Source organism: Silene latifolia, chromosome 6 (genome assembly GCF_048544455.1).
Source record: "Silene latifolia isolate original U9 population chromosome 6, ASM4854445v1, whole genome shotgun sequence".
In the NCBI taxonomy this organism is placed as follows: domain Eukaryota; kingdom Viridiplantae; phylum Streptophyta; class Magnoliopsida; order Caryophyllales; family Caryophyllaceae; genus Silene; species Silene latifolia.
In genome coordinates this window covers 122,282,253-122,300,073 of record NC_133531.1, presented here as the reverse complement: position 1 = coordinate 122,300,073, position 17,821 = coordinate 122,282,253, and the positions used below count along the sequence as shown (strand labels likewise).

Genomic DNA, 17,821 nt, shown 5'->3' with positions numbered 1-17,821 from the left:
TTTAATAGTTTTCAAAATAAAACATACTTATATTATATTTGTGTATGTTAAATAATTAAAATCTTTAAACTAATTAATACCATAAATTGGACATTTTTATTTTAAGAAAAATCGCCATATTCCGGTATTCTCTAAATTTATACTTCAACCAAAACTGTATAATATTTCATTGAAGTCCCTTGGTCAGGTCTATCACACAGTGCTATCTCTTTTAAAACTATATAGTATAATTAATTTGTATAGATTTTTTTTTTTTGCAAGAAGGCACATCCATCTTTATTCATCCACTCGGGGTAAAGAAGGAATATGATCTTACAAAAGGAGAATCCACCAAGAGGAATAACTTAAGACATCCACTATTTCATCACTATATTGCTCATATTTAGAGAAAATTTTCGCACTTATAGCGTATTGAAGTTGCCTCAGAATAACACCCACATCAGTATCACGGTCCCTGAAAATCCTCATGTTCCGTTCTTGCCAGATCATGTACACAGTAGTAGCTAAGCAGCATCTAAGCAAGCCCATCTTCCAATGCTTTCGAGTTTTCCTACTACGACACCATTCCAATTCAGTCCAGAAGTTGTCAGTCCTGCCCCTGATCTTTAACCAATGCAAAATTTTGTACCAGAGACCAGCAGAGAAATCACATTGGAAAAATAAATGACTATGTGACTCCTCAGTATGTTTACACAGAATGCACCAGTTCACCAAGGGAAGCCCTCTGCGAGCAAGACAGTCAATAGTAGGGAGCTTAGCCTGAGCAGCAAGGGAATTAATGAATCCGTGTTTAGGGATAACAGTAGAGTCCCGTAAAACCTTGTCTCATCTGACCTTAGCATACTTAGTCCGCAGGATGTCATACATTCTAGTCACCTGAAAAAATCCACCCACTACACATTTGGCTATCAAAGCCTGAGCTTCAGTAATGCCTCCAGCAAGTTGCACCAAACTGTCACGCACCTGTAAAATACCTCTCCAACTCTCAAAATGGTGAGGCTTATGATCAGCACCAGATGGTTACAACACGCATGTTGTATGCAGTATCCTATTGGACCCAAACAGAATCAGCTTGAACCATAACTCTCCAGATCCATTTACCCAAATTTGCTCTGTTCCAGGATAAAATTTCCTTAATGTTGAACCCTCCTTCAGCCCAAGGACAGCAGCATGATTTCCAACTCTTCATATAAAGCTTATGAGTATTATCATGCACATTCCAAAGATAGTCTCTACAACATTGGTTCAAGATCTTTAGAATGGTCTTAGGCAAAAGAAGAGTGGATGTCCAGTAGTTTTCCAACCCAAAGAAGATGGAGTTCAACAATTGGAGCCTGCCAGCATAAGAGAGCAGCTTAGTAGTCCAGTGATGAACAATGTTCCGTACTTTGCAAAGAAGATCCTCATACATGGAGACAGTAAGCTTGCTATCATGTAAAGGGAGACCAAGGTATTTGAATGGGAGCATTCCCTCAGTATAACCAGTAGTAACCATAATAGCTTGCTTAATTTGATCAGGAACACCCCCAAAGTAGATATTGGTTTTGTCCACATTGGCAAGTAACCCTGAAACCTGAACAAAGTCAGACAGAGCTTGAGCAGCAGCAGTAGCAGAGGGGACATCTCCTCTCACAAACACCATAAGATCATCAGCAAAGATCAGGTGAGTGAGAGATAAGCGAGCACATTTAGGATGGAAAGAAACCTGAGGCTGCCTACAAAGGATCCTTAACTGTCTTGAGAGCATTTCCATAGCCAAAACAAACAGGTAAGGAGAGAGAGGATCCCCTTGCCTTAAGCCAGCTTGACCATGAAAAAACCCAACATGGCCTCCATTAATTCTTAAAGTGTACCAAGTGGAGCTAATGCAACCCATGATCCAAATAGTGAATTGTTTAGGAAAATGAAGACTAAGGAGCATGTCCTTAATGAATAACCACTGGACAGAGTCAAAAGCCTTTTTAATGTCCACCTTAATCAAGCATCTTGGGGAACAAGAGCTAGTATTGTAACCTTTGAGAAGAGATTGAGAGACCATAATGTTTTCATGAATATATCTTCCATGAACAAAAGCAGCTTGTTCCTGCCCCACCAGATGAGGCAAGTAAGGTTTCATTCTATTAACCAAGATCTTGCTAATAGTTTTGTATAGGATAGTGCAACAAGCTATAGGCCGGAAATCCCTCACACTGGTAACAACAGATTTTTTAGGTATAAGAGTCAGGACTGTAACATTAGCCTATTTGAGGAGTTTACCAGTCCTAAAGTAGCTCCTTACAACCTCCAAAAAATCCTCCCCAATAACCTGCCAAGTTGATTTGAAAAACCTAGCAGAGTAACCATCATGACCAGGGCTCTTATTGTTACCAATGGAGAATATAGCAGCTTTAATTTCCTCATTAGTCACAACAGCACAAAGAGAGTGATGATTAGCCTCGGTCAAACAAGCACCAGAAGCAATAAAATCTCTATCCAGAGGTTGGACCTCATGTTTCTCTCCCAGAAGCTCTTTATAATAACTGGCAAAAGCTGCATTAACAACAGTCACACCTTGAACAACATTACCATTATGATCAGTAATATGCCCAACAATGCTCTGCTGCCTCCTCTAAGAAATCTTGGCAAATAAATATTTAGAAGAGCAATCATTATTAATAATCCCCTGAATTTCCCCCCTTTGATGAAGCATTTTAAGTTCAGCAGCTTTAAGTTTCTTATAGGCAGCAAGTAAAGTAGCCTCCTGAGACATCAGTGTAATGTTAGAAGGAGCAGATTGAAGCTGCTGCTGGCAATCTTGCAGATCCACCCAAGCTTTCTTAACCCTGGTTGGGAGATTACTGAACCCCTCATGGTGAAGGGATTTTAGTCCATCCTTGAGTAAAGACAGCTTCCTAAAAAAATTAAACATAGCAGAGCCTTTTACAGAAACACTCCAGCTACCCTGAATAGTTGGAATAAATTGAGAGTGATCCAACAGTTGAGAAAGCTGAACATCTTTTTACAGGGAGTCTCCTCAAAAACCTTGACAAGAAGAGGGGAATGATCAGAAACTCCAGGTAACATGACATGTACAGCAGAGCAAGGGAAAGCTGCAAGCCAGTTAGCATTAACCAGAGCTCGATCAAGTCTGGACCAGACCCTAGTGCCATCATTATGCTTATTGGTCCAAGAAAATTCACAGCCATAAGCATGAAGATTGTTGACAGGGCAGTCGTATACCTATCAAAAATAACCAACTGGCTCTAACTAATATAGCTAGGGAAGTCGGGCCGATCTCCACAGGGAGATGGGAAAATGTCGGCTTTGTCTAAGTTCGTCCCGGTAACCAAATTGGGGGGTTTTAAATGTATTGTTCTAGACTAATTGAGAGTAAGAAAGAGAATAAAGCAAAGAAAATGAATTAAGCAGATAGAGAAAGCAGCTAAGACAGACGGTTCACCATGATCATTCGGTCAAGTAATCTAGGTCTCAGGTCAATGCAAGTGCGGTCTAAGGAGCACTGAATATCTCCTTTCGGTCTCAATTCGCCCTAAAGCACAAATATCTTAGCTCTCGCCCTCACTATAATGCCCTATTGTTCGCTACTAGTCTCGCCCTTTCCAACCTTTCGGTCCAGGTCAAGGTTTACTATGATATAAATGCCTAACTGCGTCGACTCAATTAGACATATACAGATAATTGCAGCAGTTAACAACAAAGACTACACCAGCATTAACCTAATAAATCGACTACTATCCCTTCATAATCATGGATCCCCTTTAGTCTTAGCAGGAGGGAATTAGCTATGCGTCATCATCGAATCAACAACAATAACATATAGATAATGGAAACTAGACATGATAACAAAACTAATAAGGATTGAAATAGAGTAATGATGAAAACAATAAAAGAGAGATAGCAAAATAACAGTAAATATGATTAAAGAATTAAAAGGAATAATAATACCAATCGCAAATCCAAATCCGAGTAGCAAAGTGTAGAAAGAGAGTAAAATCCAAGAAACAGTAGCCAATGATAGAGTAAAAGTGAATGAGAGGAGTTACGCAGTCTACAGTATTTTGTAGCATACGAAAATACCTCTCCAAACCTAATCCATAGCCTAATTACAAAAGCCCATACGAAAATAGGCGGAAAAACTCTAATACAGGCTAAATCACTCGATCGAGTGGAAATAAACCACTCGATCGAGCAACTAAACATCAAACCCCTCGATCGAGTGGAAATAAACCACTCGATCGAGTAACTCCTTGTAAAGTCTTCTCGTTTGAATACTCGAACTGCCGATCGAGTAACCTTCAGTATATAAAGCATTCGATCGACTAGAAAAGTAGTCGATCGAGCTATTTTGGCACGTTTAGACAGTATAACACCTTCCGAAACCAGTTCACGCGCCTTCAAAGTGTTGGATTCCAAGCTCCGACTCATGTTCTCCATAAATGCATGCAAATGGGACGAATTAAGGCTCGATTTAGCTCCTCTTTGGTTTATTCCTGCAATTTACATAAAACGAACCAAAGTAGAATATTCGGGGGTATTTGTAGCCAGATGCTACATAAATAATACAGAAATGCGTGTAAAAATGAGGTAAAAACCTTATATAAAATACACGCATCAAATCTCTTCAAACCAAACCTTTGCTTGTCCCCAAGCAAATTATGAATGCAACTAAGAATAAACAGAGGAACGGGACCAACGCATCAGCTACAAATCACCCACCAAAACCAGTTTAATGCAACAACTAACAAAGTGGCAAATGAGAAGTGCAAACGAATTAAATCAATGTTTCAAACTTACTGAACCGTCGACCTTGCAAGACTCAAAAGATATCGGACTCTCACGGGTCGCTCATCACTCAAAATTAGGCACAAGGAGAGTATATATGTAAAAGATAGAAAGAAGTAAAGACACTCACCTACCTCGACCTTTAAGAACATGCATGCAGTTAACATGAATAAAGTCTCTACAACATTACATACGCATTCCAACCATACTAGTGACCAAAACACATGCCGAGGACTTACATTTGGGTAAGTGAGGTAATGGGTAAGAAGGGGCTAAGATGAATTTGGATATGTGGGGTTAATAGCCAGACTAGCAACAACAAATCCAAATTTTGAACTGCATCCCAACTTCGTACTCAATATAACAAAACAAAACAGTGCAAATTCCATGCACTAAACTCACGAAACACCAATATCAACTCCCCATAAGATATAAATTAGACATGGGAGTGAAAATCATCCGTACAATTTCTCTTTTTTTTCTTCCTTTTCTCACGTGATTGTTCTTTTTTTTTTTTCATATTTCCATTTTTTTCATTCATTTTTTTTTCTTTTCATCCATCATTTTTTCTTTCGTTCCCTTCAATTCTTCCACCAACTTCTGAAAATCAGATAAAAATAACCAAACTGCAGTAAAGCATTCCAAACAACTACTCATCACTAGCCCGGCTAGGGTAGGAAAAATATAGATAGTAGCTAAAAGGACAAAAAGGCAATTTGGTTATGTGGGGCTCATGGGTAGAATGAAATAAAAGGGAACTGCCTCTCCTAACATGTGTCACCATCCACAGACCGAATGCATACAGGTATTAAGAAGACTAGACTCATGCTTATGCAAATTGATGTTACATGCCTTAAAGAGAGTACTACTCACATCCTAAATGAAACCGGTCATGAATGTCACCAGTTTATAAAGCTCTAACCTCAGAATGTAATGTAGCTTGCCGATATATGAGTCAAGTTTATTCGTTCAGATAAAAGAGAAACAAAAACTCGTAGATCATACACATAATCATGCCAACTAAATGTCAAGAATATGCAAGGCTAAAGTAAGGATTCAATGTAGCGTCAAAGTTCAAACGTTCCGACTCAAATTAAACGTGAAAATTTTTGAATTTTATGATGATTTTTTTTTTTGAATTAAAAACGACAACAATGCATGCGAAAGTAATGAAACGTGCAAACAAAAATGCAAGAAAAACATGCAGACACAGATATGGATGCATACCTCCCCAAACCAAACCGTACAATGCCCTCATTGTACCAAAAATAGGGAAAGGAATGCAAACTGAGGAGAAAAGGAGAAGTGGAGTCGGAATACTCACAAAACGTCGTGAAGAGGGACCTCCCCAAACCGACCATGAACATGGGAGGTCAAAGAAAGTCAAGCAGTAGCTCCATAGACGTAAAGTAGCAGCTGGAAGACATAACTACTCGATCGAGTAGCTTGGAATGGCTTGATCGAGTGAACTGGTGTCTGGAAGGACTCGATCGAGTAAAAGAATCACTCGATCGAGTAAACGTTATTATGCGGCTAGTCGATCGAGTATATATATCACTCGATCGAGTGAATATTACTTCAAAAGTGCTCTATCGAGTAAGAAAACTACTCGATCGAGTGTCAAACCTATGAGAACACGCATGAAAAACAAGGAGAGTATATAGAGTGCATAAAACAGTGTCTAAAGTTCAACATAAAGCTAAAGAAAAATAAAAAGTTCAACAAAAATACAATAAAACAGTCCGGGCTGCCTCCCGGAGAGCGCAGGTTTAAGAGGTCCCGCACGACCTTTCTGGCATCAATTAACTGGCGCGTCAAGCTCGTCGAAGTACAAGACTTCAACACGATTGTCTGCTTCATTTGCCTCGTGATAATGCTTCACATATTGCCCATTCACCTTGAACCTACTACCTTCGGAATCTTCGAGCTCCACGGATCCAAATTTGGTAACAGCCGTCACCGTATAAGGACCACTCCACCTGGACATCAGCTTGCCAGGAAATAATCGCAATCGGGCATTAAACAGCAGCACCTTTTGCCGAACATGAAACTCCCGAGGTAGAATCCTCTTGTCATGCCATCTCTTCGTCTTTTCTTTATAAATGTGCGAGCTATCATAGGCATTAAGCCTAAATTCTTCCAACTCATCTAGCTGCAAAAGACGATTCTGACCACACAACTTAGGATCAAAGTTAAGCTCACGAATTGTCCACCAAGCCTTAAATTCCAATTCAACAGGTAAGTGACATGATTTCCCATAAACTAACCTATAAGGTGATGCACCAATTGGTGTCTTAAAGGCAGTTCTGTAGGCCCATAATGTGTCTTCTAATTTAAGACTCCAGTCCTTCCGTGATTTAGAAACTACTTTAGACAAGATCTCTTTCAACTCGCGATTAGAGACCTTACCCTGACCACTGGTTTGGGGATGATACCCCAAACCACGTCGGTGTTGGACACCAACTTTAGACAGAATAGAAGTTAGTTTCTTTTCTTTAAAGTGCATTCCCCCATCACTAATGACGACCCTAGGGACACCAAATCGGGGAAATATGACCTTTTTAAACATTTTTATCACGGTCCTGGCATCACAATGAGGTGAGGCAATTGCCTCAACCCATTTCGACACATAATCTACAACCACTAAAATATACCTGTTACCTTTACTAGACGGGAACGGTCCTTAGAAGTCAATACCCCAGACATCGAAAACCTCAACCTCTAAGATGCCATTTTGCGGCATCTCATGTCTCTTTGAAATGTTCCCTGATCGTTGGCAAGCATCACAAGCTGAAACAAAAGACTTAACATCAGCAAACAAAGAAGGACAGTAAAAACCAGACTGAAGTACCTTAGCCACAGTGTGCGAAGGACCGTGGTGACCACCATAGGGAGAGGAGTGACAGCCTTCCAGGACTACTTTGGTCTCCCACTGTGGAATACACCGTCTGTAGAGACCGTCTGCACATTCCTTAAATAAATAAGGATAATCCCAGAAATATTGCTTAGCGTTATACAGAAAACGCTTCCTCTGCTGATGAGAAAGGTCAGGCAGCAGCTTGCCACTGACAACGAAGTTAGCTATATCTGCATACCAAGGCTCTTAGTTAACAATAGACGATAAAACAGCAAATAAAGTATCGTCAGGGAAAGAGTCATCAATAGGTAGAGAATCTTCCTCTTCTTGTCGCGTCAGTCGCGACAGATGATCAACTACAACGTTCTTAGCTCTTTTCTTATCCTTAATCTGCAAATCAAACTCCTGAAGGAGAAGTATCCATCTCAATAGCCGTGGTTTAGCCTCCTTCTTAGCAAGGAGATGCCTCAAAGCTGCATGGTCAGTAAAAACAGTAACTTCTGACCCAATCAAATAAGAACGAAACTTCTCTAAGGCATAAACTACAGCTAGCAGCTCTTTTTCAGTGGTAGTGTACTTCACTTGAGCCTCATCCAGAGTTCGGCTCGCATAGTAGATTGCATTTAAAGCTTTGTCTTTCCGTTGGCCTAGCACCGCTCCTAGTGTATAGTCAATAGCATCACACATTATCTCAAACGGCAAGTCCCAGTTGGGAGGCTGTATGATCGGGCCAGAGACTAAAGCCTGCTTTAACCTGTGAAAAGCAGAAAGACACTCATCAGTAAACACAAAAAGGGCATCCTTAAGTAGCAGCTGTGTAAGTGGTTTAGCAATTTTTGAGAAATCCTTGATAAAACGGCGATAAAAGCCGGGCTGGCCAAGGAAACTCCTCACCCCCTTAACATTAACAAGAGGTGGTAATTGCTGAATCACTTCCACCTTTGCTTTATCAACCTCTATTCCCCTATCAGAAACTAAGTGCCCTAAGACAACTCCCTCGTTGACCATGAAATGGCACTTCTCCCAGTTAAGCACAAGATTAACCTCAATGCAGCGCTGCAACACTTTATCAAGGTTAGACAGACAATTAGAAAAATCACTTCTATAAACACTGAAATCGTCCATGAAAACTTCCATAATAGACTTGATAAACTCTGAAAATATCCCCATCATGCACCTTTGGAAGGTGGCAGGGGCATTACATAAACCAAAAGGCATCCTGCGATAAGAAAACACCGCCTGAGGACAAGTAAATGTAGTCTTAGCTTGGTCGTCTGGGTGGATAGGGATCTGAAAGAACCCGGAATACCCATCTAAATAGCAGAAACATTTATGAGAAGCTAACCTTTCTACCATTTGATCAATAAAAGGAAGGGGAAAGTGATCTTTCTTGGTGGCGACATTAAGCTGTCTGTAATCTATACACATCCGCCAACCAGTCACTACTCGAGTGGGTATTAACTCATTCTTATCATTCTTAACCATAGTAGTCCCTCCTTTCTTCGGGACTACCTGCACTGGACTCACCCATTTAGAATGACCAACAGAATAGATAATACCTGCGTCGAGCAGCTTCATTACCTCAGCCATCACAACATCCTGCATCTTCTGGTTCAGTCGGCGCTGACCCTGTCTGCAAGGTTTATTATCTTCCTCCAGCTCTATCCTGTGCATACAAATATCGGGACTAATCCTCTTGATATCGTCCAATGAATAACCCAATGCTTTCCTGTTTTTCTTAAGCACAGCTAACAAGGATGTCAGCTGATCATTATCAAGCTTAGCACTAACAATGACTGGATATTGCTCAGTATCGTCTAAGAAAACATATTTTAGATGAGAAGGGAGAGGCTTACGCTCCGGTACCTTTACCTCAATGTAGCAGAGAGTGCTAATCATTTGTTCCACTTGCTCTCCCTCAGCGTCGGTGAGTTCACGCTCATCTAAATCATATATAAGCAAATCCAACACAGCATCATCGTCATGTGGGCTATCTGCACACTCATCCAAAAGCATAAGAGCTTCTAGTGGGTCCTTCATGAAAGAACCCGACCAGAAGTCATAAATAGACTCGTCAATAATATCAACCGAATAACAAGTATCCTCTATCATTGGCCGAGCCAAAGTACTAGGCAGATCCGAAAGTGATCGCGTCATCCCCTCTCGTAAGAGTCAAACGCCCTTGTTTGACATCAATAACGGCCCCAACTGTACAAAGGAATGGTCTTCCTAAGATAATTGGGGTCCTGGGTGTCCTCGGCTATATCTAAAACAATGAAATCCACCGGTATAAAGAGCTTGCCTATTTTCACGGTGCACGTCCTCTAAGACACCTAAGGGCCTCCTAACAGATCTATCACCATCTCAGGGTAATGTTAGTCACTTTGAGATGACTCATATTCAATTTCTTGCGGACATGCAGGGGCATGACACCGACGCTGCTTCCTAAATCACAAAGAGCCTTATCAATAACCACATTGCCTATAATACAGGTAATAGAGAAGCTACCCGGGTCTTTCATTTTAGGTGAAGCCTTATTTAAAAGTAAATTACTAGACTCTTCCATAAATTAAACCGTCTCAAATTCACTTAGCTCTCTCTCTTACGCGTCACGATATCTTTCATAAATTTAGCGTAAGTAGGTACCTGGGTAACAAGTTCGGTAAAAGGGACGGTTACCTGGAGGTTCTTCACAACGTCCACAAACCTACCGTCTTGTCGCTCGATCTTCGCGTCCTTCGATTTACGACACAGGAAGGGTACTCTGGTAGCAATGAGTGGACCCGCGACTTTCTCTTTACCTTTATCAGTGCATGACGTCTCCACAGCAGGGGAAGATGACACGGTAGCGGAATTAGATAGTAAAATACGGTCTCCGCTGCTTCTGGTGCTCGATCGAGCACTTTTACCACTCGATCGAGTGCTTTCATATAGGCATTCACTCGATCGACCATTTTTATCACTCGATCGAGTGATCTCTTTTTCAGGTTTTCTCGATCGATCATTCTTATCACTCGATCGAGTGATTTTCTCAGCAATTTTACTCGATCGAGTAAGAATATCACTCGATCGACCATCAGCAATTTGGGCACTACTCGATCGACCATAATTATCACTCGATCGAGTGACGGGATGAATTATTTCACTCGATCGAGTAGAGTTTTCACTCGATCGAGTGTCTGGACAACACGCATCAAGGATTTCGTCCAAAAACTCATCCATATCATCTTCCGGGGTATCTTCAGCTGTCAAAACCCCGTCTTCTGGTACTTTGGGCTCCTCATGAGTAAGGCCAACTTGGAGATTCGTTGCACTAACTGGATCGCATGTCGGTAGAAGGTTGGCTTGGTCTTTCGCGAGTGTTAACTGCGCGACTTGTTCTCTAAACTCCACTATGACTGTTTCATTCCTATTACACTTCTCCCCAAACTGTTGTGTTAAATTCAACATCAAGGATTTCAGTTCGGCAATTTCCTCGTTTGTAGAAGGAGAGATCGGTTGCGGCGCTGGCGTAGAAAGAGTAGAAACATTCTTCATTTCTTCATACAGTTGAGAAAAAGGAACTCCTTGCTTGTATTTCTGATAAGCAAGGACGCGCTCTATACTCGCCAGACACTCAATAGGGTCATGCCCTTCCATGCCACATGTACCACATATATCCACATGCTCAGTAATCGAACAAACCTGTGCACTCTCACCTGTAGCTTCTGTAATATCCACATTACCTAGACTTTTGCTAGGACTTTCCACTGCAGCTACTGCCAACTCATTAACTTGCTCACTACCTCGGGGATTTCCATATTCGGATACATGAATAGCCATCTCCTCAATGAGACGCCACCCTTGGTCATCTTCAACATTCTTCGTGAATCTCCCCTTAGCTACACTATCTAGAATAGCTCTCTGGTTTCGATATAGTCCGTTGTAAAACTGAGTACAAAGGAACCAACGTTTGAACCCGTGATGAGGCACAGAGCGGACAAGCTTCTTGAACCTAGTCCAAGCCCCATCCAAGTCTTCAGTAGATAGTTGCTCAAAAGAACTAATCTGAGCTCTCAAGGTATTGGTACGCTGCGATGGGAAATATCGCATGTAAAAGGCCAAAGCAAGGGAACTCCAGTCGGTTACACCGGCTGCCTCCCTATCTAGATCTCTCAACCATTCCCGGGCATCATCAGCTAAAGAAAAGGGGAAAAAGAGCTCCCTTAACTTTGTCCTGTGTCACCCCAGCAGAAAGAGGAATGGTAGAGCAATACTCCGTAAACAGCTCTATTTGCCTGCATGGATCTTCTTCAGGTACTCCCCTAAAGAGATTTCTCTCGACCAGCTGTATGTAAGATGGGTGGATTCCAAAGGTTCCCGGATCAGTAATGGGTAATAGGAAACCTTTTGGAAGCAAATCCACATTAGGCTCTGAGTGGCTGGCTATATTGGGCATTCTGGCAAATAGACTTTACAAAGCACAACAAATAACCTGCAAAACTAATCAAAACTTTGCAGAAATGAGATCAGTCTCAAGGAATAAATTCCTTGAGACGAGAAACAAACTTAAGTAAAGCAACAAAACTGCGCCACCTCCCCGGCAACGACGCCAAAATTTGACAGGGCAGTCGTATACCTATCAAAAATAACCAACTGGCTCTAACTAATATAGCTAGGGAAGTCGGGTCGATCGCCACAGGGAAATGGGAAAATGTCGGCTTTGTCTAAGTTCGTCCCGATAACCAAATTGGGGGGTTTTAAATGTATTGTTCTAGACTAATTGAGAGTAAGAAAGAGAATAAAGCAGAGAAAAGGAATTAAGCAGATAGAGAAAGCAGCTAAGACAGACGGTTCACCATGATCATTCGGTTAAGTAATCTAGGTCTCGGGTCAATGCAAGTGCGGTCTAAGGAGCAGTGAATATCTCATTTCGGTCTCAATTCGCCCTAAAGCACAAATATCTTAGCTCTCGCCCTCACTATAGTGCCCTATTGTTCGCTACTAGTCTCGCCCTTTCCAACCTTTCGGTCCAGGTCAAGGTTTACTATGATATAAATGCCTAACTGCGTCGACTCAATTAGAAAGATACAGATAATTGCAGCAGTTAACAACAAAGACTACACCAGCATTAACCTAATAAATCGACTACTATCCCTTCATAATCATGGATCCCCTTTAGTCTTAGCAGGAGGGAATTAGCTATGCATCATCATCGAATCAACAACAATAACATATAGATAATGGAAACTAGACATGATAACAAAACTAATAAGGATTGAAATAGAGTAATGATGAAAACAATAAAAGAGAGATAGCAAAATAACAGTAAATATGATTAAAGAATTAAAAGGAATAATAATACCAATCGCAAATCCAAATCCGAGTAGAAAAGTGTACAAAGAGAGTAAAATCCAAGAAACAGTAGCCAGTGTTAGAGTAAAAGTGAATGAGAGGAGTTACGCAGTCTACAGTATTTTGTAGCATACGAAAATACCTCTCCAAACCTAATCCATAGCCTAATTACAAAAGCCCATACGAAAATAGGCGGAAAAACTCTAATACAGGCTAAATCACTCGATCGAGTGGAAATAAACCACTCGATCGAGCAACTAAACATCAAACCCCTCGATCGAGTGGAAATAAACCACTCGATCGAGTAACTCCTTGTAAAGTCTTCTCGTTTGAATACTCGAACTGCTCGATCGAGTAACCTTCAGTATATAAAGCATTCGATCGACTAGAAAAGTAGTCGATCGAGCTATTTTGGCACGTTTAGACATTATAACACCTTCCGAAACAAGCTCACGCGTCTTCAAAGTGTTGGATTCCAAGCTCCGACTCATGTTCTCCATAAATGCATGCAAATGGGACGAATTAAGGCTCGATTTAGCTCCTCTTTGGTTTATTCCTACAATTTACATAAAACGAACCAAAGTAGAATATTCGGGGGTATTTGTAGCCAGATGCTACATAAATAATACAGAAATACGTGTAAAAATGAGGTAAAAACCTTATATCAAATACACGCTTCAATTGTCAAGCTGACAAGTCTCCAGACAATCATTAAACTTCATAACTTCAGAAAGTCTAGGAGGGTTAGGCCCTAGTCTCTCAGAAAAATTTCTAACAATGTTAAAATCACCCATAAGAATCCATTTATCAGTGCTAGGAGAAAGCTGAACTAATTGCTGCTACAACTGCTCCCTATCCTTAGCACTATTGCAACCATACACCATAGTAATATCCAAAAGTTGATTGGTAGCATTATGTATTACAGTGCAATGAATAAATTGCATAGTAATCACACTATTATTCAGAGTAGTTGTCCTAGGGTTTAGAAACAACAAAATTCTCCCATTAGGATGATATTGATAATTAGTAAGGATATGATATCTACTAAATTTATTGATAATAGTAGTAGCATTATGTTCCTTAACATGAGTTTCCAAAAGACCAAAGACATCCACCTTATTACGCACCAAGAAGCTGCCAACCTCATGGTGTTTTAGGGGGTCATTAAGCCCCCTGATATTCCAGGAAGAGATAATTATGTGAGTGGGGGGTTAGGAGGATCCTGGTCCTCCTGAGAGAACACCTCCTGAGCAGCTTCCAGTAAAACCTCCATTCCATTATCCACAACACAGAGAGTCTCAAATGGATTGTCTAAGGTTATCCCAGTATCCAACTTAGGCCTAATAACACACTTCACTCCCCAATGAACCTTTTTCGTCTTAGTTCCTGTTGACCCTAGCTTCTAGCTCCCTCAGCCTGCAACATCCTTAGGTGGCAAGTGGGTTCCAGGACACTGGTGGGAGGAAGAGCTTAGGTCAAAGCATCCTGAGCTCTCCTGACTCACAAGTGGCATGTCCAGCACTTCCACATTAAGGGAAGTTGCGCCTGGCTCAGAGCATTCTGAGGTCATAGGAGCTAAGGTGGAAGAGGTAACAGCAGGAGTATTCTTTCTTTTTTTACCCTTCTGGTTGTCTTTGTCATTCTGCTTGCCTTTAGCATTTGGCTTACTGTGGTCCTTAGTATGCCCAAGTTTCTTACAACTCTCACAATAATATGGCATCCACTCATAAGCAATGCGTTGGGAGCTGACTTCATGATAGGGGGTAGAAAATAAGAGCTCATCTGGCAGTGGCCCTGCAATATCAGTCTCAACCATAACACGAGCAAAGGAGAGAGTAGCTTTACAAGTAGTGGGCAGATCAGAAAAGAGGGGCTTTCCAATTTTACTAGCCAACTTGCTGAGAGCGGAGTTGGACCATAAAAACGGGTCTAAGTTAGGGAAGAGTATCCAGATAGGAACAGTTGTGATGGAATCCATGTCCTGTGAGAAAGTAGGTGACCACTGTAGGGTAATATCCGTATAAAACCCTCTCTTTACAGGATTATAACGCAAATTTTATACATGATTTATAGTCATAAACGAAAAATAATAATGAAACGATAAAGATTAGGATTAACCTTCGGTCCTAGTGCAAATTGGCAATGAGAGATCAAAGTAGACCTCCTCCTAATTATTACACCCAAGACCGTCTGAGAAATGCCCTTGTGCTAGATTTAATCCTCTAATTGCCTTGCAATATTGAGAGGATTGTTTTGTGAGTTTTGGTTAGATGAGAGATCTAGAATTTTGAGAGAGATAATTCCCAAAACCCTAATTTGTTTTAGCAAATGACAATTAGGTTAAGCAAGAGGAGAAACTCTCCTTTTTGTTCTCCCAAAACCGGCCAAACCGAGTGAGGGGAAGAGAAATGGGCTTTTCCATTTCCTCTTCACTTAAACTCGTGGTACGACCCGAAATGCGCTAAATGTATATGACACGGTTTAATTATAAATCGTCATCGGTTATCGGTTATTAAAGCATCAACTAATAATACGGATTAGTTGAATTATTAATACATGTCCGACAAAGACAATATTGTATAATTATATTCAATATACATTAATCAAATATAAATCGTTTATATTCAATTTTACGAATTAATCGTTTAATTCGTCTTAACCATTTTTATTTAATCCGTATTAAATAAAATATCTCAACATCACATATTTGATTAATTACTAGTCAAATAACTCGGACTAACTGGTTAGTCAAATTTGGCATCTACATGACTGTATTTTCATACCGTCACATCTCTCAAACGTATCCTATAGGTGTGACTTTTAGGGACCATTGATCACCGCCATTATCGTATGACAATAACGTCAAACTTATCTAGCAAGCCAACCGTTATTGATAAATGTGGACCAACTAATTATGATACAAAAGTATACCCTTTGATCCTTTTAGAGATTTATAAGTCCTTGCACTAACTGTTAAGGACACCAGCCCCAACAAGCTCCCACTTGTCCGTACAAGTGTATGTGCAATGACGTTATCCGCACTAACTGGAGGACACAGCTCCAACAAACTCCCACTTGTCCGTACAAGTGTATGTGCGATAACCGATTCTCATATTCATTTAAAATTTCTCCCACTCAATGTAAAACAATTTGCAGATCTGGATCCACAAAGGTCGTATTTTACAATTGATCTGGATCAAGAGTGGTTTCCCCGACTAGAGAGTAACTTAACTGATAAAACGAATCTGTATCCGAGCATGGCCATGCATTTCGATTCTGACTCCTCGAGTGGCCCTGAGAAATATCGAGTACCTGATAAAGGCTGAATATTTCCTTCAACTCGAACTCCTTCCGATCTAAGCACGAATGAAATGACCCGAAAAAAATCTACTTGGCCCACTATTACGGATGACCGTGAGAAAGAAACCAAAGTCACCCAAAATCGCCTTTAGTCTCAAGAGACAATCGATAGTCAAAAGAATCGACTCTTAGGATCACCATGGAAGTCCTATCCACGACCGGGCACAGAATGTTATAAAACATTTAGGACTCCACGTCGATGTCACAATTGTGTCCTACGAAATATCCGTATAAATCGCCTCTGTGATTGGTCAGTCAACCGGTTGACTTATGGCTCGTTGAACCCACCATCAACCAACGTCACAAAATAATTGCCAGAGTTATCAGCTCATGTGGGCAATTAAGGACTGAAAAATATAATGTTCGTTCAGTTCACTTTGTGGTGTTCAAAATTTGTCGTACAAATCCACATGAAAAACAAAATATATATAAAATATCAAAACGATGATGTCGTATAGAGTACAAAAGGGAATGAATCTAATCCATAAAAGAGTACTACAACTTAGGAACACGTTTAACTCCCATGGAATTAACATGCCCTTCATGCTTATCCTGTCGTAATGCTTTAGTGAGAGGATCTGCTATGTTATCATCTGTAGCAATCTTTTCTATCACTACTTCCTTTTGCTCCACGTAATCCCGGATTAGATGAGCTTTCCGTTGTACATGTCTAGACTTGTTGCTAGACTTTGGCTCCTTAGCTTGGAAGATGGCACCACTATTGTCGCAATAGATGGTGATCGGGTCATTCGAACTAGGCACTACAGATAGCCCATGTAAGAATTGACGCATCCATATCGCTTCCTTTGTAGCTTCGGACGCGGCATAGTACTGGACTCGGTCGTAGAATCTGCTTTAATAACAGTTTGTTTCGAACTCTTCCAGCTGATCAGCGCCATTAAGAGTAAAAAAACGAATCCAGATCGAGATTTCGAGTCATCACGATCCGTTTGGAAGCTAGCATCTGCAGAATCGGTTGCGATAGCTTTTGTTCGCCTCCATAAGTCAATGCCCAATCTTTAGTCCTCCGTAGGTACTTAAGAATGTTCTTGACAGCCAACCAATGTGGTTCACCTGGATGCTGTTGGAATCGACTTGTCATACTCAATGCATATGCCACGTCCGGACGTGTGCATATCATGGCATACATGATTGATCCTATAGCCGAGGCATAAGGAATCCGTGTCATGCGCTCTTTCTCTTCCGGTGTCTCTGGTGACTGAGACTTGCTCAAATGCACCCCTGGAGTCATTGGAAGGAACCCCTTCTTGGAGTTAGTCATGCTGAATCTCTCTAGGACTTTGTCTATGTAAGACTCCTGACTGAGAGATAGCATCCGTCGTGATCTATCTCGATAGATACGAATGCCTAGAATTCTTTGTGCCTCTCCCAGATCTTTCATCTGGAAATGGTTTTTCAACCATACTTTCACCGAAGTTAAGAGAGGTAATTCCCAAAACCTACCTTTAACTTTTTATTCATTACGTG

At 40.8% G+C, this 17,821-nt stretch overlaps 1 protein-coding gene across 1 annotated transcript; it reads right to left on the bottom strand.

Annotated features, from left to right (window-relative positions):
* Positions 1-312: 312 nt before the first annotated feature.
* Positions 313-14,951, bottom strand: LOC141588596 (uncharacterized). The gene is made up of 8 exons (XM_074410029.1): positions 14,478-14,951; positions 14,217-14,324; positions 3,022-3,219; positions 2,705-2,941; positions 2,328-2,608; positions 1,064-2,189; positions 877-963; positions 313-759 (listed from the first exon to the last, which is right to left on the bottom strand). Exons 1-8 carry the CDS (start codon positions 14,949-14,951, stop codon positions 313-315), a joined length of 2,958 nt encoding a protein of 985 aa, XP_074266130.1.
* Between the last annotated feature and the right edge of the window lie 2,870 nt (positions 14,952-17,821).